At 42.3% G+C, this 19,833-nt stretch overlaps 1 protein-coding gene across 1 annotated transcript in view; it reads right to left on the bottom strand.

Moving 5' to 3' along the window:
- Positions 1-19,833, bottom strand: part of SLC26A8 (solute carrier family 26 member 8) — an 84,073-nt gene that overhangs the window by 11,575 nt on the left and 52,665 nt on the right. Inside the window, exons 8-16 of the mRNA XM_040249835.1 lie at positions 19,484-19,566; positions 14,144-14,291; positions 13,088-13,201; positions 7,773-7,850; positions 2,464-2,559; positions 1,027-1,133; positions 876-945; positions 382-474; positions 145-276 (exon numbers count right to left, since the gene is read on the bottom strand). Coding sequence (XP_040105769.1) covers positions 145-276; positions 382-474; positions 876-945; positions 1,027-1,133; positions 2,464-2,559; positions 7,773-7,850; positions 13,088-13,201; positions 14,144-14,291; positions 19,484-19,566 — 921 coding nt within the window. The remainder of the gene's footprint in view (positions 1-144; positions 277-381; positions 475-875; positions 946-1,026; positions 1,134-2,463; positions 2,560-7,772; positions 7,851-13,087; positions 13,202-14,143; positions 14,292-19,483; positions 19,567-19,833) is intronic.

Raw genomic sequence — 19,833 nt, 5'->3', positions numbered from 1 at the left:
AGCGCTTGCTGCAACTAGAGAAAGTCTGCTTACAGCACGAAGACCCAGTGCAACGATACAAATAAACAAATAAATAATTTAAAAAAAAACTCTACCAGTGCATTTCTTTATAAAATGTAGGAGAAAAGAAGAGGTGTTTCTAACCCTGGGCGATGGCTCTGGTTCATCACAGTTGCAGTAACACCGACAAATCTTTCCTCGCTGTGCGCCCTCTTCATTTTGACTGAACAGGGTATAAATTTCCTCTTCTGTAAGAGGCATCTTTACCATTTCAATCTGAAAGACATATGCTGGGTCTAATTCAAGTGGTGAGTAGGGGAGGGGAGAACACTCTGGGACGGGGAGGGAAGCAGGCGGGGAGAATCAGAGGACAGCCCTCACCTCCTCTAACACCTTGCGCTTGAGGTAGTGGACGTTGACAAATGTGATGGCGTTGCAGCACTGGAAGATCTTCACCCCTGGGATGTTTGCAACCTGCAAGACAGATAAAAGTACACTTGAGGGCAATTTTTCAGCTCTTTTACGGAGTAAGGGAAAAAAAATCCTTAGAACATCCTGGAGAATCTGTGTTCTTTATAAGCATCAAGAACTAACAAATTCCTCCCTCTGGTTTTCACCCCCTGCTTTCTTCTTTTCCCCTCTTATTTCTTCACACCTCTCTTTTTCTTGGCCCTCCTCCCTCTGAAGTACATTTAAAATTATCCTTAACTGGCTGCATCACTTTCCCCGCCTTTGTAAATGCGTATCTGCAGTGCAGCAGAGAGGAACAAAGGCGCTTAGGGTTTTTGTTTTTTTTTTTTTGGTAGAAAAACTAAGCAGCAGGCCTGGTCCATCCCATCCTTTGGGCAAAGGATGGGACTCATTTGGATTCTTACCTCCCGATAGTCTTGGAAGCTTCTATAAATATTGGTGTTAGGGATCTGACCCAGGAGGAGAATCTTAGTTCTGTAAGGAAATGCGTTGGCCTTTAGGTCACAGTTGCCTCCCCTTGACATGGCCCACCTCCTATTACCCCAGACAAAGTACCTGTGTGACTGAACAGTGATGATGAAGAAGGCAAAAGTTACTGCAACGATTAGTCCAATATCCAGTCCCAGTAAAATTGTAGACATGAACGTCACTATCCAAATGAGCTTATGGAAAAGAGGAAGGAGGAGAAAGGGAGACCGTGACAACAAGGAGATCTGACAAAATCACAAGTCCTGTTCCTCAATTCACCTTTACCCTTTCTCTCCCAACACCGAGCGTTTAGAGAACAAATCCCACAGCCACATGGACTGATGCTGTCACAAACGACTGGGCCCCAGGGCTGCCTAGCAATTCTTTTATGCATTCTCGGTCACATCTCTCTTTAATTTTCTCTTAAAACATCAGTTTCCGCTTGTGAAAAATTGGGGTAATAATATCTGCTTTATAGAATTTATTGAGATTAGACATACTGTTTGGAAAGCAACCCAGAACACTCACCAAATTACTGGTTGCTATTTTAAGACCCATGAAAGTCATTAGGAATCTTTAATATCCTTTTCAAGCCCCTGTCCCACCACCTACTGCATCTCTCAGCAGGTGATATGACTTTCATTTCCATAAAGAAGGTAGGCTGAGGGGGAGGGATGAATCGGAAGGTTGGGACTGACATTTGTACGCGACTGTGTATATGGGGAAAGAGTTTTTTAAAGGAGCAGATATATGGAGTGGATATATGTTTATGTATAATTGATTCGCTTTGCTGTACATCTGAAACTAGCACGACACTGTGAATCAACTAGGCCCCAGTAAACAATTTTTTAAAAAAAGAAGATGGGTTGAAAATCCCTAACTGTTTACTCCACCTGCCATTTGTTTGTTAGTCTCTGCACTCAACCTTCCCTTGTTCTCTCCAGGGCTGTTGGAAGTGTCTCCACTCCAAAGACCAGAAGCTCTAACTGTACACTGGACCCCATTCCCCTCTTAACGTCTCAGGGACCTGGATCCCAAAATGATCTCTTTCCTCTTCGGGGTTCCTCTCCTCTCATTGCTTCATCATCCCTTATCTTTCATTTCTTGCTATTTCCCCTATATGTCCTCTAGTTTTCTTCTCTAGAGAAAAGGGGAGCACTCCCATCAGTTACTCTTCCTGGCAAGACGCCCTCTTCTCTTGTTGGGATTTGTTTCCCCTCTCCTGGAATGTAGTTCTATTAACCAGATTAAAAGCCATTCAAATATGCCATGTATGATGAACCCTTTTTATTACATCTATGTGTAACTGCAGCTGCTTAATTACTTCTGTTTTATCGAACTTCATATAGTTGGAATAGGGTCTCAGTATTTCTGTGTACCAAATAACCTTGACTCCCGTTTTTTGAGCAACAGCAGAGACGCATCAGATAGTGGGTTCACGTTGATCACTTGCGTTTGTTCTCTCCCTCTCTCTGCAGGCTTCCCCTCCATCCTTCCCAGCCTCCCCAGTGCATCTGCACTCACACAGTCATACTGGTTCTGCCTCCACAGACTGGGTAGGGTGTAAACAACTTCAAGGTAGGGTAGGACGTTACTCAGGATAATACCAGCCACTATAGCCTGTGGGGAAAAAATAAACCCTGCTTCATTTTCCCTTCAGGGGTAAAGCTTCCAAATTTCCACAAAGGAACCACAGAGACTTGGTCAGCCTTGCCACACAGAGGTATTCTGCACTAATATTTCATACAAATACCAGGTCTGTGCTGCAACTCACTGTCCAATCAAATACGTATTCTCCACATTTGTCTCTGCTCACCTTTAAAATCTGTCAAACACACAAGACGCAGCAAGGCCATGTGACTCATTTGCCCAGTAACAGCTCTCAAAAGCCCCTTTCATTTTTAGAGTTTTTTGAATGTGGACCATTTTAAAAAATCCTTATTGAATTTGTTACAATATTGCTTCTGTTTTATGTTTTGGTTTTTTATGGCTGCAAGACATGTGGAATCTTAGCTCCCCGACCAGGGACTGAACTCATACCCCCCTGGATTGGAAGGCGAAGTTTTAACCACTGGACCACAAGGGAAGTTCCCACATGCCCCTTTTAGAGTCAGATCACTGGTTTCTTACACAGACAGTGAGAGGAAGAGTTATGATCATCTAGTCCCTTCTGTTTCCATGTTGTCACTTTTGGTGTAAGGATGAGGCAAGGCCCATAGGAAGGCTGGCACCTTTGGCCATTTGTCCTATTCTGGGCTCATTTGACCTTGCTTTGTCTAGTTTGCTTGATATAACCTATGTGGCTGATGTTGCTTAGAAACCATTCTCAGATGGGATGACAAATTAAGAGAATTTCCACTCACAGAAATTCTGAAATAGTTTCAATTTGGTGTTTTTTTTTTTATCCCAAGCCTAATCCTGATGTACTATGATTATTTCAACAGTGAGATACCACTGTTTTGGTCCATCAGATTAAATTAGCAAATTTAAAACACTGAGGCGATTCCATTAAAAGTGGGTATTGCCCTCTTGAAAAATAATTTGGCAATATATTAAGAAATACTAGGGCTTCCCAGGGGGGCATTAGTGGTAAAGAACCCACCTATCAATGCAGGAGACTTAAAATATGCAGATTTGATCCCTGTGTTGGGAAGATCCCCTGGAGAAGGACATGGCAACCCACTCCAGTATATGCCTGGAGAAGCCCATGGACAGAGGAGCCTGGCAGGCTACAGTTCATAGGGTCGCAAAGACTTGGACATGACTGAAGGAACCGAGCAAGAAATAGTGATTGATATGCTTTCATACAGAACTTTTGTTTTCCCCTTAGAAATCTATCCTAAATATAGAAAAGGGCAGATGTACAAAATTGCTCATTGTTGTGTTATTTATAATAAAAAAAAACTCAGATAAACTAATTTAAACTGACTAATAAGTGATAGTAAGAGTATCATGTTATATATGAAGTTAACAAGAATACCAGATTGTGTGTACAGTTAGATCACAATTACACAACGTAAAGGCTGCTTCCCTGGTGGCTCAGTGGTAAAGAATCTGCCTGCCAATGCAGGATACTCAGGTTCGATCCTTGTGGTTGGGAAGATCCCCTGGAGAAGGAAATGGCAACCCACTCCAATGTTCTTGTCTGGGAAATCCCATGGACAGAGGAGCCTGGCAGGCTACAGTTCATGGGTTGCAAAGAGTCAGACACGATTTAGTGACTAACAACAGCATACAAAGTAAATACTATCTGTTTATAAAAGAATAGTATTGGTTAGGTATATGCCAAAATGTTAATAGTGGTTTATTTGTGATTGTGGCTTCAGGGACTGCCACCTCAGTGTGTGACCAATCTATCTAAAAAATAGATTTTTATCTATTGTGAATTTTCCAAAGTTTAAAAAGTAAGCATGTCTCCTTTTGTAATGGAAAGACAGTGTCTTAAATATAAGAAAATGAAGATCAATATTCATAGGGGTATAAAATCATCAGGGCCTCAAAGTAGAATCTAACATACTTTAAGAAACATTTCTCATCCTTTTCATAGCCATCTAGCCAATTAGAACTGATCCCACTCTTGGAAGTGGCTTGGATCCAGGCTGACTCTGGTTTTCTGAGGTTACTCAGTAACCAGTTGGATGCAACAAGTCGGTAGAGGCAGGAGGAACAAAAATGAAGTCAGCAGAAATTACTTGTTTTCCAGCTTTATCTTCTTACCAGTCAAACATCTCCCCAAATTTCTGCAATTAGCAGGGAGATGTGGTAGGAAAGATAAGAAATTCAACTTCAACTTTACAAGACTTTTGGCTGGAGGTATGAAGTATGAGGGCTGCTGAGGTATCTCAGTGGTAAAGAATCCACCTGCCAATGGAGGAGACACTGGAGACGTGAGTCTGATACCTGGGTCAGGAAGATTCCCTGGAGGAGGAAATGGCAACTGTTGCAGTATTCTTGCCTGGGGAATTCCATGGACAGAGGAGCCTGGTGGGCTACAGTTCACGGGGTCACAAAGAGTTGGACAGGACTGAAAGACTGACCACACACACAGAGTATGACAGGGAAACAAATCTTTTTCATGAAATATACAATAAAAATTTTACCTTTCTGAATATTAAGATAAAACATGCTCATGTGCAAAGAAGAACTGAATTTATATATATTTCCCATCATACAAGAGATAACATTTTGGTATAGCCTATGTATTTTTTTTCCACACAAAATCAGAACAATATTGAATACACTATTTGTATTACATTAAAAAAATGTGTATTGGGTCCTTGCTCACTAGTTGAGATCCTTGCCAGGATGCTCTACCAATTACTCTCCCAAGCATTTTGCAACAAACTACCCATAGTCATTCACAAAAGGAAGGATAGGTGCTTCCTAGAGGGGTAGAATGGGAGGGGAAGCTCAACAGGGAGGGGACATATGTATACATATGGCTGATTCACGGTGCTGTACTGCAGAAACTAACAGAACATTGTAAAGCAGTTATACTCTAATAAAATCAGGAAGGAATCATTCATAGTTTAATCCTCAGAGAGAGCCACGGTTATAGAAATTCAGTTATTCCACTGATCAGATTGTGTTCATATTTTCTCACCCAGCAACATCCTAACTAGATGATGTAAAAATAACATGCTAGAACATGGTTGGCCAAAGGCAGGGGCTGTTCTATCCCCAACATATTTATTGTAAGGAGGGGCTTACCTGCTTTTATCACTGTGCATGCATGCATGTGTGACTCTTTGGAATCCCACTGTAACCCACCTCTGTAAGGTGGACTGTAACCCACCTCTGTCCATGGGATTTTTGAGGCAAGAATACCGGAGTGGGTTGCAATCTCCTTCTCCAGGGGATCTTCCCAACCCAGGGATCGATCCCATATCTCCTGCATCTGCTGCCTTGGCAGGAAGATTCTTTACCAATGAACCATCTGGGAAGCCTCACTTTTATCACTACCCTGCAGTGAATTCGGACAGATTTTTATTTGAGTTTTTTAAAAAAAATTCTGATTCTTCAGGCTATAAAGGAAAAATATCACTGTCCAAAGTAAATTAGTGAGTGGCCCACCAAAAATAGACTCCCAAGAGTTATAGCTCCAAAGATGCAGCATAAGCTCCATTCTGGAGATGACTTCTGCTAGGAATCAAAAGACAGCTTGTGTGATAAACACAAGCTTAATCCCACCCACCATGCATATATTCCATGGCTGGTTTCCAAGATCCCTGAATCACAAGAACCAAAGGCAGCAACAGGCTTAAGATGGTCCTGTTCTACTGAAATGTGATAGTCACCAGGTGGAAATGCTGTTTAGTTGCTAAGTCATGTCCAACCCTTTTGTAACCCCATGGACTGTAGCTTGCAAGGCTTCTCTGTCCATGGGATTTCTCAGGCAAGAATACTGGGCTAGGGTGGGTTGTCATTTCCTTCTCCAGGGCATCTTCCTGACCCAGGGATTGAACCTGCGTCTCCTGCTTGGCAGGCGAATTCTTTACCACTGCACCACCAGGGAAGTCCCAAACATGTTCAAAAGGATGGGTATAATATTTACAACCACTCCAGCTTAGGGACTGCTACATCAGTGGGTAACCAAGCTGCTGGACCAGGAATAAAATCTCCTCCCTTGCTGCTGCTGCTTAGTTGTTTCAGTCATGTCCAGCTCTGTGTGACCCTATGGACTGTAGCCCACCAGGTTCCTCTGTCCATGTTATTCTCCAGGCAAGAGTACTGGAGTGGGTTGCCATGCCCTTCCTTCAGGGGATCTTCCCAAGCCAGGGATTGAACCCAGGTCTTCCTGCATTGCAGGCAGATTCTTTACCACTGAGCTACCAGGGAAGCCCTACCTCCCCATCTTAGTACTATCTAAAAATGACTAAAGGGAACCTGGAGGAAATTTAAAAAGAAATCACGGACACTGGGCATTGACCTATACTGTAACTTACAACAAATTGATTATAGTCAGTAATTAATGCAACTGGCATCTCTAAATGTAAAGTCATCATTCATTTCACACAAAGGGAAGAAATGGCATGTAAGTACATAGAGGCATTCTAGCTGAATACAGAATTAAAACTCAACTTTTAGTGTTGTGAACTGACCAAAAGGCAGGGTGGGAGCGGTAGGGGGATTGAGTTCACATGAATGCAGAACAAGGACTTCTGGAAACTGTTTAGGAAAACAGATGGCATGAATGCACAATGAGTTTCCAAGCCTGTGTTGGTAATGGGCGTTCTGGCATCTGAAGTCTATTTTGGTCATATTTAACTGAATCCTTACTTCTAAAAGCTTACTTTATAGCTAAAGCAATTTTTAAAAAAAGATTAATGAGGATGAGAAGAATCACAATTGTTTCTTGAGCGCTTACGATTAGCTCAAAACTGTTCTCTCTACATTATACATATTATCGTGTTTAACTCCTAGTCCTGTGAGGTGCTTAGTCACTCAGTTGTGTCCAGCTCTTTGTGATCCTGTCCATGGGGATGCTCCAGGCAAGAATACTGGAGTGTTGAGGTTTGACAGAAAACAACAAAAATCTGTAAAGCAATTATCCTTTAATTAAAAAAAAAAAAAAGAATACTGGAGTGGGTTGCCATGCCCTCCCACAGGGATCTTCCTAACCCACAGATCAAACCTAGGTCTCCTGCATTGCAGGTGGATTCTTTACCGTCTGAGCCACCAGGGAAATCCTGTATGGTAGAGGCAGTTATTTTAAAGGAAAGGAACCAGAAATAGCCTGGGGCAACCACTGGAGATGAGCAGAATGCAGTTCCCCTCAGAGATGCCCCCACCAAGACGTGATCTGACTCAGGCATCTGATCAGGTCTACTTACGTTTGGCAGTTTGTAGAAAAAGCGTGCCACCTTCATCATCAGGAGCAGCATGACGCCTGCGCCTACCAGAGATGCAAACTGAGGAGACAGAGCCAGTTGGAGAGAGACCATCAGGAATGCACGGGTCCCTGTCTGCAACTGAGGCCTTCTGCTTGTCGACAAGCATGTCATTTTTGTTTCTTTCTTAGAAGGGGCTGCATACGTATGACCAGCTAACATCAGTGTGTTTTTGGTGAGCTGACACTGTCCGTTCTTGTCACAATCCTCAACACACACCAGGTACTCAATAAATACTCATTGACTGCATGTATCAAGGTTTCCTGAAAAGTTCCAGATGGGCTTGGATATCTGAATCTTTTTTGCCATTGATTTGTGCTGTGAATCTGAAGTCTCCTAAGATGCGGCCTTCATTTCCTCAGAACTTCAACCTTCTTTGAATAGTTTTAAAAAGCCCTGGTAGACCCATCACTGAAAGCCCTAAAATCCCAACTGTTCCACCTCGCTCTTTTGGGGTTTGGATAGCTTCCCATCTAACAGCTTCAGTGGTGCTTCATCTTAATACCGTGATATTCACTTTTGATTTTCCTACTTTTGCTTCTCTCTGCCTCAATGCCATTAAAAAAAAAGAAAAAGAAAGTTTAATGAACATGAGTCAGGGCTGTTGATAGCAGCTCTGGATCCTGTTCCAGCTGGGTTGACTCCTCTGGGTTTGTACTACTTGAGAAGCAGTGATTCAGATTGTCAGATACAGGTAGAAAGCTAAAAAAACATAGTTCCCTTTATAATCTTAAGGCTCCCTGGACATAATCTTGAACTCATTATATCCTCTGTTGATAAACTTCCATTGGTTAAGTCCCTACTTAAACAGAAAAAAATCATACAAAGCAGTGTAATTTCCCATGGTGATAAGGGTGGAGGGGGGGATAAAACTGTAGCCACAAACCAAAACAACAGCACATACTAGCACAAACAAGCAACTTTAAATCTAAACCATTAAATGACCATGTGGCTATGATTGTCTAATTTTTTTCCTCTTTTTTATTATGTGTGAAAAAGACTTCCTACTGGGTTCTCTCTCACTGCTCACTGCTATTTGCCATAGAAACATGTCACTGAAAATAATTGCAATGAAATCAATGTTCTGCTTCCTTTTTTTCCCACCCCGACTGATACACAGCTATGGGACCAACCCAATGTGGAAAAGTTGAACCCTGAGAGAAGAATGTAGGCAGAAGGATTCAGGGAAATGGATCACTGTAACTGAAACTCAGGAAGTTCTTGTGGCAAACATTTTATACACTGTGGAACTGAAAAAGGTAACTGAAGCCATAAGCTTCTCCAGCCAGTGTATATCTCAGCCTGTTGCCACACTAAATTTTAGGGTCTAGCTTCAGGTGATCTCACACTATAGAATAAACTGCTTTGCTTAGCACAGGAAAACATACCAGGACTTCTTCTTACTACTCCTTTCCTCCAGAGTTCTTTGGATTACTTTTAGGGGAACAGAGACATACAGATACCAAAATTAGCTGTATAAAACCTAGTTTAAAATGACGAAAAACCAAACACGGAAATCCCATAAATCTGGCTGCTCAGGGAGGCCTGCCAATAATTGTCTGTCCCCCAAGGCTGCTTCCCTGATAGCTCAGCTAGTAAAGAATCCGCCTGCAATGCAGGAGACCTGGGTTCAATCCTGGGTTGGGAAGATCCTCTGGAGAAGGGAAAGGCTACCCACTCCAGTATTCTGGCCTGGAGAATTCCATGGACTGCATAGTCCACGGGGTCACAAAGAGTCAGACACGACTGAGTGACTTTCACTTTCACTTTCATGGCTGTACACGAGAGGAGTGGGCTTTGGGATCAGAGGGCCATCCTTGGTGGCGCTGTGCCTTAGAAGGATGCATGGTGAGTCTCAGAATCCCAGACTCAGCGCATGAACGGGGCCTAGAGGCAGCAAGCATATATTAATACAACTTGACATCTCACGCATGTTTTGCTTTTCCACTCTGATTTTCCATCACTTTTTTAGGCTTTCTTGAACCAAGACTGACCCTACCTTCTTCCCGGAGACTCAACGCAATGCGAGTTCTCATAAAGCACAGCCACAAGTGACATGAAGAGCCTCAGACAACAACTGCTCCACAAGCAGTGGATAGAACATTACCACACACCAACCAGCACACGAGGGACCTGGGGTAGAAGCTCTGTTGACATCCAGTTTAATTCTCACAACTGAAAGGTTATCCTTATCTCCATCTTATAGATGAGGACTAGAGCCCCAGAAAGTGAAGGTAACTTCCCAAGGTCACACATCTAGGACCTACCGGGTCAGGTTTCAATCCACCTGACCAACTGACTCCAAAATCCAGGCTCTCTCCACAGCCCCATTTGCTTTCTCTAAAGAGAATGCAACTCATTTCCTTTTGTGATGATTTCTTTCTTTTCTTTTTTAAAAATAATAACTCATTTTTAAAAGCAGTTCTGGGAATGAAGTAAGTCAGAAAGAGAAAAACAAATGCATAAATGCATACATGTGGAATCTAGAAAAATGGTACAGATGAGCCTATTTGCAGGGCAGGAATAAAGACACAGACGTAGAGAATGGACACGTACATGGACACAGACCCGAAAGAGGAGGGTGGGACGAACTGGGAGAGTAGAACTGACATATGCTACATACATACTGGATGAAAAATAGTTAGTGGGGAGCTGCTCTGTAGCACAGGGAGCTTGGCTCGGTGCTTTGTGATGACCTGGGGTTGGGGAGGGGGTTGGGGACGATCCAAAAGGGAGGGGTTATGTGTATACATAAAACAGACTCATGACAGTACAGCAGAAACTAACGCAACATTGTAAAGCTCCAACTTAAAAAAAAAAAAAGGAATAGGGTAAAGCAGTTCTGGGAGCTTGGGGACAAGGCGAGAAGGCTCATCTTTGGAAAGCAGGGAACAAGGAAAGGAACACAATCATAGAGAAGAGGGAAACACAGGATCAGAACTGGATCAGCTAGAAGAGGGAGGGCAGTTCGGCTGGCCTGCCATCACTTAAGGTTCAGGCCAGGGCTGGAAGGGCTGATAGGTTTTGCTGCAACCAGTGAAGACAAGTTTCTAGACAGGGAGAAATTAAAGTGAAATCCAGACGCATTTTACACAGTATTTATGTATGTCAGACATACATACACACACACATAAGTGGCTCTTGGTGGCCAGTCATGTCAAATGGGTTCAGAGCCAGCCCCTGAGCTTCACTTTCCTGCAGTCCTGGGGAGCTTTGAAAAAATGAGGGTGTTCTCAGGCAGACTTAATTAAAAAGTCCCAAGAGAAGAAGGGGAGAGAGAAGAACCCCTGCTAGGGGATGAAGAAGGCTGAGTGAGTCCAGATCAGAAACTCGGATTGGAGGTGGGGAAGGTCAGATGTGGAGGGTCAGGGGCCAAGGGCGTTCTCTGCTTGAACTGGCGATTTGCCCTGGGCAAGTCGGGGTCTTGGAGAAAAGCTTACCAGCATCCTGAGGGACATGCTTCCCTGTGAAGGGCCACTGCGCCACAGAGAGAGATGTCTTTGGCAGGGGAGAATGAAGCCACAGCAGAAAACAGGACGAGAGTCACTTTGCCGAACAGGCTAAAAGCAACGCCAAAGCTGAACCGAAGCCCGTCTTCCTTCCCTCCATCTACACATATTCTAAACCTCTTATGGGGATCCAGAAAAGCCCCATTTCCTCCATTGTTCTCCTTCCAGAAGTATTTATGGCACTTTAACATTTATTGTATTTATTCTGCACTTAATTTTACTTGCACTGTGATTTTTTTCCCACCATGTACATCTTTTCTCTTCAAATTTGTTATGCTTGTATACTAAATAAACAAAGCGTGTGGTCACAGGTTAAAGGGAACTGATGTCTGGAAAAGCTATTTCCATTTCTTCTTATCATGAAATCCTCTTATTTTGACTTCACTTGCATAGAACATCATTGTTTTTTAACAAAACTCATCTTCCTTCTCTGATCAGACAGTAGTGCAGAAGAGCTACCCCTTAAAGGCCAGTGTGTTCGGTAGAAACTCTCTGACAACAAAACTCAGTCCACGTAAAATTATACAGTCTTACTCTAGACCCGTGCTCTCACCACTGGCCAGTCTTCTCTTATTAGCTTTCACCTGATATTTCACCCATCAGCTGGGACACTTTCTCTTTCTCCATTCGAGTTTTGTGTCTATTCTTCTGACACTTTAAGATTTTTTTTTTTAATGTGGTCCATTTTTAAAGTCTTTTATTGAATTTGTTACAATATTGCTTCTGCATTATGTTTTGGTTTTTTGGCCCCAAGATATGTGTTGGATTTTAGCTTCCCAGACAGAGACTGATCCCACACCCCCTGCACTGGGAGGCAAAGTCTCAGCCACTGGACCGCCAGGGAAGCCCCTGACACTTTCCTTTCTGACCACAGTGACGCACCCCCCTGCTGTGCCGCTGCGGCTCCAGCTTGTCTTTGCCTTCTGCTTCTCTGCCTCCTGAACCCTGACTCAGTCCGTGGGCTTATTCCAGGTTCAGTTCTGATAGTTCTTTGACACTTACTCATGCTACCTAACTGAGATGGGATACCTCTCATGCTCTAAACTGTAACTTTTATCTGGTCAGTCTAAAATGCATGAATATTGGACTTAGAAAATCTCATGCCAGAAAACTGGACAGAGAGCTTGCCTTTAAAACTTTGCCACCATTCTTCTTTCCCTCTTCCCTTCCATATCCCTGTATATTTAGTTTACTAATTCAGGATACCTGAAGAGGATCTGACCTAGACAATTTTCTCTTACACAAAGGTAGAATGAACGTAAATTCCATAAGCTCACCTAGACAAAGACCAGAGGCTCCTGTCACGTCCTTTGAGGAGTTAGAAAAGTTTCTAGTCCTGCTATCCAGAAGGCGAGAGTTGTCTTATTACTTTCACAGACTAGTACTGAGAATATATCTCCCCATAGGAAAAAAAAGTTAATAGGTGATAGTTGGTTTACCTGAAATATTATCTTTTAGCTTTGGTACATGGAAAGTAGCTTCTTATGGGCTAATATACAGAAGCCTTTAACAATATTTTTACAGAAAATGATCTTCAAATTCCTCATTGACAGATAGCTTTTAAGACAAAAGCTAAGCAAAAATTAAGCCAAGCATGAGATCCAACAAGCATAATACAAATCTCTCCCAACAAGCATAACTGTAAAACGGCAGTATGGTTAAAGTAATATATAATCCCCTTCTGTGAATAGACATATAAACAGATATAATTATCTCTGTATATTAGAGATCAAATTCTATTGCACACACCTGTTGTCTTCCTCCAGTTTTATCCTGAATAATGGTCCTAGCAATAGCACCAGTAAACACGTAAGATCTGAAAAATGAACTGACGACATTGCAAAGGCCAATGGCTATTAAATCCTGTAAAGAAATGGCAAATACTTTAGGCCCGCTATTTGTCGAAGAAGAAGGCTGACTTGAGTTTGCACTAAAGTTACACTGTTATTTCTTGTATATGAAGATAGGGTTGTTTATATCACTTCAAATAACAATGAACGATTATTGGAAAGAACTGAAGGATGGCACATCTGATTTCTTCACTTTAGCTGAAGATCACAAGGAAAGCCCTCAAAAATGAGAAAATGAGACTTTTGCCTTATTATTCTCTTTCACATGATCACTGGGATGACAGAGAGACACAAAGTACTATTTTCTTGCTTCCTTTTATACTATCCTAAAGTCAAAGCGGCACACCAGTTGAACCTGGGCCTCGGAGTGAAAGCCTGGGATCGTAACCACGAGGCATCAGCCCACTCCAAGGGGCTTGTGCGATCTTAGTTCCCTGACCAGGGATTGAACCTTGGGCCACAGCAGTGAACGCACCAAGTCCTAACCACTGAACCGCCAGAGAAGTCCCCATGTTTCCTTTTTGATTTCTAGGGAATGGGCCAAACTCAGAATGGTTGGAGACTCTTTTTAAAAAGTGACAATGACTATTTCTGGGAAACCAACTGCATTATGTTATTAGCCTAGTTTTGACATTCCAGTGTATTTCTTGTTGTGCCTTGGTATGTGGTTGACTTCTAAGGACTTGGTGGAAAGGAAGCTAAAAGGAGAGTAGAGGAACCCTGCCAACTTAACAACATATGCCTCCCTACCCCGTATCTATTCTAGAGTAACAACATGCATATTAATTCAGGTAGCTTCAGAGTTAAGGATGTCACACTTCTCCCTTATTTAATTGTAGCTCAAATAGTGGTCCAAGTGACTCTCTGGTTACAGTCTTCATTTTAGCAGAAGGCTCAGGTTAGAGAACAAAGATCAAAGGGTCCAAGAAAGTAATAGAAAGGCTTCTCCTCTCACCTGGTTGGAATTGACGTCATAGTTATGGAAACTGGCGATCTTCTTGCCCAGAAATATGAGCAAAAACGAGCTCACTAAAGCTAAGGAGAATGATTCTGCAAGAACTTCAGTAAGATTGCTCACATCTGGCGTTACAGGAAACAGGAAGCTGGAATAAAATGGTGGAATTATTCCTAGATAGCAGGAGTCATTATGGGCACCTCCCCCACTCTATTCTTATCATACCTTTATCATCCATATCAAAAGGCCTGACACTTTTTAAACATATTTGTTTATTTATTTTTGGCTGCTCTAGGCTATCATTGCTGCACGTGGGCTTTCTCTAGTTGCAGCAAGTGGGAGCTACTCTCTAGTGTGGTGCATGGGCTTCTCATTGGGTGGCTTCCCTTGTTGCAGAACTCAGGCTTTAGGCATAGGAGATTTAGTAGTTGCGGCTCTCTGGCTCTAGAGCACTGGTTTAGTAGTTGTGGCCCATGGGCATAGTCGGCCTGCCACATGTGGGATCTTCCTGGACCAGGGATCGAAATGGTATCCCCTGCATTGGCAGGTGGATTTTTTTTTTTTAACTTTTAATTTTATATTGAGGTATAGCCAATTAAGGCCTTCCCTGGTGGCTCAATGGTAAAGAATCTGCCTGCCAAGCAAGAGATTTGGGTTGGGTTTCTGGGTTGGGAAGATCTCCTGGAGTAGGAAATGGCAGCCCACCCCAGTATTCTTGTCTGGGAAATCCCATGGACAGAGGAGCCTGGTGGGCTATAGTCCATGGATTCGCAGAATTGGACATGAATGAGTACTCATGCACTTCTCCCCCAAACTGCCCTCCCATCCAGGCTGGCAGGAGGATTCTTAACCAGTGGACCACCAGGGAAGTCCCAGGCCTGACCTTTTTTTCAAAAAATTTAGAGATAAGAAAAGACACTGAGGCAGCAGCTTGCCAAAACTGCCAGCAAATCAAGCCCAGTTACAAAGGCCATTAAGAGAACATGATGTGCTTATCTTCTAGTTTGAGGTTTCTGCTAAGTGCCAGTGGCAACAAATAGAGCAGGCAAAACTACAAAACTTGATGAAAAATGGTTTATTTACACTATTTGAGATCATACCAGTGGGTTAGCAATAGGCAGATATCATATCTAAGATGGTTTAGGGCTAAAACCTCAATGTATTCCCTTCTAGTCAGACTCAAATCTTTCCGATTATAATTTAAGTCATTGTCCTTTATAAAAATTGTTCTGGTTCTTATCCAGTTTTTTAAAAACTGGGTAAAATATTCATAACATGAAATTTACCATTTTACCCACTTTTAAATGTATAGTTCAGCGGTTTTTAAATACATTCATAATATGCAACCATTACCGCCATCTACTCCATAGTTCTTTCATCTTGTAAAACTGAAACTCTATACTTATTAATCGATAACTCTCCATTTCTCCCCTCCCTCCAGCCTGACAAAAAAAACCTGACTTTCTGTCTTTATGATTTTGACTACTAAGTACCCCAGATAAGTGGGCTCAAATAGTAATTGTCTTTTTGTGGTTGGCTTATTTCACTTAGAATAATGCCCTTGAGGTTCATCTATGTTGTAGTTAATGCCAGAATTTCCTTCCTTTTCAAGGTTCAATAATATTCTATTGGATGGATATAACACATTCTGTTTATTCATTCATCCATTGATGGACATTTATTGTTTCTTCCACATTTCAGCCATTGTGAGTAGCACTATTATGAATATAGGTGCAAAAATATCTCTTCAAGATACTGCTCTTGGGGGGAGTATAATTTGGGGGAAGTATATTTCCAGAAGTAGAATTGCTGGGTCAGGAAGCAACAGTTAGAACTGGACATGGAACAACACACTGGTTCCAAATAGGAAAAGGAGTACATCAAGGCTGTATATTGTCACCCTGCTTATTTAACTTCTATGCAGAGTATATTATGAGAAACGCTGGACTGGAAGAAACACAAGCTGGAATCAAGATTGCCGGGAGAAATATCAATAACCTGAGATATGCAGATGATACCACCCTTATGGGAGAAAGTGAAGAGGAACTAAAAAGCCTCTTGATCAAAGTCAAAGAAGAGAGTGAAAAAGTTGGCTTAAAGCTCAACACTCAGAAAACAAAGATCATGGCATCTGGTCCCATCACTTCATGGGAAATAGATGGGGAAACAGTAGAAACAGTGGCAGACTTTATGTTTTGGGGCTCCAAAATCACTGCAGATGGTGACTGCAGCCATGAAATTAAAAGACGCTTACTCCTTGGAAGGAAAGTTATGACCAACCTAGATAGCATATTGAAAAGCAGAGACATTACTTGGCCAACTAAGGTCTGTCTAGTCAAGGCTATGGTTTTTCCAGTGGTCATGTATGGATGTGAGAGTTGGACTGTGAAGAAGGCTGATGGTTTTGAACTGTGGTGTTGGAGAAGACTCTTGAGAGTCCCTTGGACTGCAAGGAGATCCAACCAGTCCATTCTGAAGGAGATCAGCCCTGGGTGTTCTTTGGAAGGAAAGATGCTAAAGCTGAAGCTCCAATACTTTGGCTACCTCGTGCGAAGAGTTGACTCATTGGAAAAGACTCTGATGCTGGGAGGGATTGGGGGCAGGAGGAAAAGGGGACGACAGAGGATGAGATGGCTGGATGGCATCACTGACTCGATGGACGTGAGTCTGAGTGAACTCTGGGGGTTGGTGATGGACAGGGAGGCCTGGCGTGCTGCAATTCATGGGGTCGCAAAGAGCTGGACATGACTGAGCGACTGAACTGAACTGATGGCAATTCTATTTTTAATTTTTTGAGGAATCAGTATACTACTTTCCACAGTGGCTGTACATTTCACACTCCCACTAACAGTGCACACGGGTTCCATTTTCTCCACATCCTCATCAAATATTTGTTATTTTCTGTCTTTTTTAAAACAGTAGCCATCCTAATGAGTATGGGGTGGTATCTCACAGTAGTTTTGATTTGCATTCCCCAAATGATTAGTGATGTTGAGCATCTTATGTGCTCACTGGCCATTTGTATATTATCCTTGGAAAAATGTGTATTCAAATTCCTTCCCCACTTTTTGAATCAGGTTGTCTGTTTTCTATTGTGTTTTAGGAGTCCTCTATGTATTTTGGATATTAATTCCTTATCATACATAATTTGCAAATATTTTCTCCTATTCTATGAGTTGTCTTTTTTCTCTGTTGATAGTGTCTCATTATACACAAGAGATTTTAATTTTCATGAATTTATTGCCCAAGTTTGTGTCAGTAATTTAGTATGATAACATTAATAGTACAAACCTACTGCTTTTTCCTTCCTGGTGTTCTCTGTACATTCAGTTCTTTGTTAGCCATTTAGTTAAAGAGGGATGTGGATGTGGAAGGAACTAACATAAATTATTCAATTTTCCTAATCTCTAGCAACCTTGGATAGACAAGCAATGCTGCTGCTGCTGCTGCTAAGTCATTTCAGTCGTCTCCAACTCTGTGCGACCGCATAGACGGCAGCCAACCAGTCTCCCCCATCCCTGGGATTCTCCAGGCAAGAACACAGGAGTGGGTTGACATTTCCTTCTCCAATGCATGAAAGTGAAAAGTGAAAGTGAAGTCGCCCAGTCGTGTCCGACTCTTCACAACCCCATGGACTGCAGCCCACCAGGCTCCTCTGTCCATAGGGTTTTCCAGGCAACAGTACTGGAGAGGGGTGCCATCGCCTTCTCCGAGATAAGCAGTAAAGAGAGGTTAAAAGCAATACCTAAAATTAAATTTCTGAAATGTTTTTTTTCTATCTGTACACTTGAATCTTATGATAAAATATAAGCAGAGGTTAACCGTGTGGTTTTGAAGTCATTAATAACAGCAACAATACTAAGTATAGTAGACAGGTTATTATACTAGATTTTGGAATTAAATAGAAATGGGTTCAGAAAGTAGCTTTGATGCTACTTTCAGAGAAGTAGATGAATAATTTAAACTTGGTAACTCTTAGTTTCCTCAGCCAAAAAAGAATATCTTGTAGTAATACTACAAGGAACGAATGAAATAAAATAATTATGTAAAGCATCAGTCTCATTGTTGCTCTTGTCATTTTTCCGCAGAGGGCAGAGACTTATTTACCATAGCATTTCCTGGTACCTAGGTTGTCTGCTCACAGTTTTTAAAAAACTGAACAATATTTTAAATGTATTTAATCATCACCACATTTCACTGAGAAGTGGTAGTATATGAGATTATCTGGCTGCATCAAAGTAGCGTCTGTTTTGTATGCTGAAGGTTAAGCGGTATCACTGACTCGTTGCTATATTCTCTGTTGAAGAGCATGAGGAAGTGAGCAATGCTCCTCAAAAACCTTCTTATGAGTCAAGAAACTGTGTTATGTTGCCTTTCTTAGCTAAAATAATTCATCTGGTCAAGGTTAAAGAAATAATTCCCTAACAGAAGCAAGAGTGAGGCCCCATAGTCACTGGTAGGAACCATCATGTAAATTAATTGCAAGTTCTCAAGAACTCTGTAATGCCAGACTACTTGGAGAAGGCTTTCCACTGAAAGTGATAAAGTGATGTAGCTCAAGGACACTGAGTCAGTCTAAGTAGGTGAAGACAGAAGGGATGATGAACACTGAACCCCAGGAGAGAGGCTTGGAAAACAGAGCTATGTCTTGTCCCATCCCTGAGGGTAATCAGACAGGTTTGGAGGTTGAGAAGGTTCATAATGTGCTGTTAGAAAAATACAGGAGTCTCCCTGGTTTTCGAGTTTACTTGGGTTAGGGGATTGGCTCAACCATGGGAAGAGAGTCAAAGGCTGTCCAGGGAAGAAACACAGGCTTGTCCCTTAGAACCTCTGTTCTAAAGTGAACTTGAGTCCATGACCCAAATTTGCCTGTGGAACACGACTGAAGTGACCTAGCAGCAGCAGCAGCAGAGACTGTTACCTGAGAAATTTTTTTTTTAAGTTAATACATAGAAACTAATTAAGTAGAGTTGGAGACCAGCAGGGGGAGCACTCACACGCTGGGACCACTGCAGAGCCCAACAGGAAGAAGACTCCTTGCAGGCAAAGGACTCAGCTAATGAAAAGCCATAGACTCTGCTTACCATGGCCAACTCTCCCAATCTTATTTTTCCCTCTGTAAAAACTTCTTCCCCTGCTGTAGGAGGGCTTGCATGTGACTTGCCGTGCTTGCACACTCCAAACTGCAATTCTCTGCTGATCTCAAGTAAACCCGTCTCTGCGGGAGAAATAACTGGCATGCTATTGATTTTGGTCAACGATATAAATCCGGCTATGTGGTCAGAGGCTAAAGGAGGTAACAGGAAGGAGAAAGTAGTCTTGAAAAGTGGAATTACCAACCTATAAGGTATCATCTCAATGAGCATCAGGCTGTTTTCTGTGGCCATGTTTATCTTGTTTGAAAATGCAGCGAAGCCAAGAATCTGTAGGAGTTTAAAAAGAAAAGGCATGTGATCACCTAAATATTATGCAACTCAGAGGTGCCCATAGTTCTCTGGTAGGACAGGGCAACATATGGCAGTGCCTATGCATGGAGGCTGGAGAAAAAGGCAGGGCCAGTTCAGTGGAGCAACAAATGCAGAAGTCCTTCCTGACTCTTTTGGCTCCAACATAACCAGAATGAAAAGCAACTGCACGTTTGACATAGTATTAGTAACGGGAACAAATGGATGGCCTGGACTTCTCTTTCC

The sequence above is a fragment of the Oryx dammah genome, unplaced genomic scaffold, assembly GCF_014754425.2.
Source record: "Oryx dammah isolate SB20612 unplaced genomic scaffold, SCBI_Odam_1.1 HiC_scaffold_11, whole genome shotgun sequence".
Classification (NCBI taxonomy): Eukaryota; Metazoa; Chordata; class Mammalia; order Artiodactyla; family Bovidae; genus Oryx; species Oryx dammah.
This window is presented reverse-complemented; position numbering and strand designations above follow the sequence as displayed.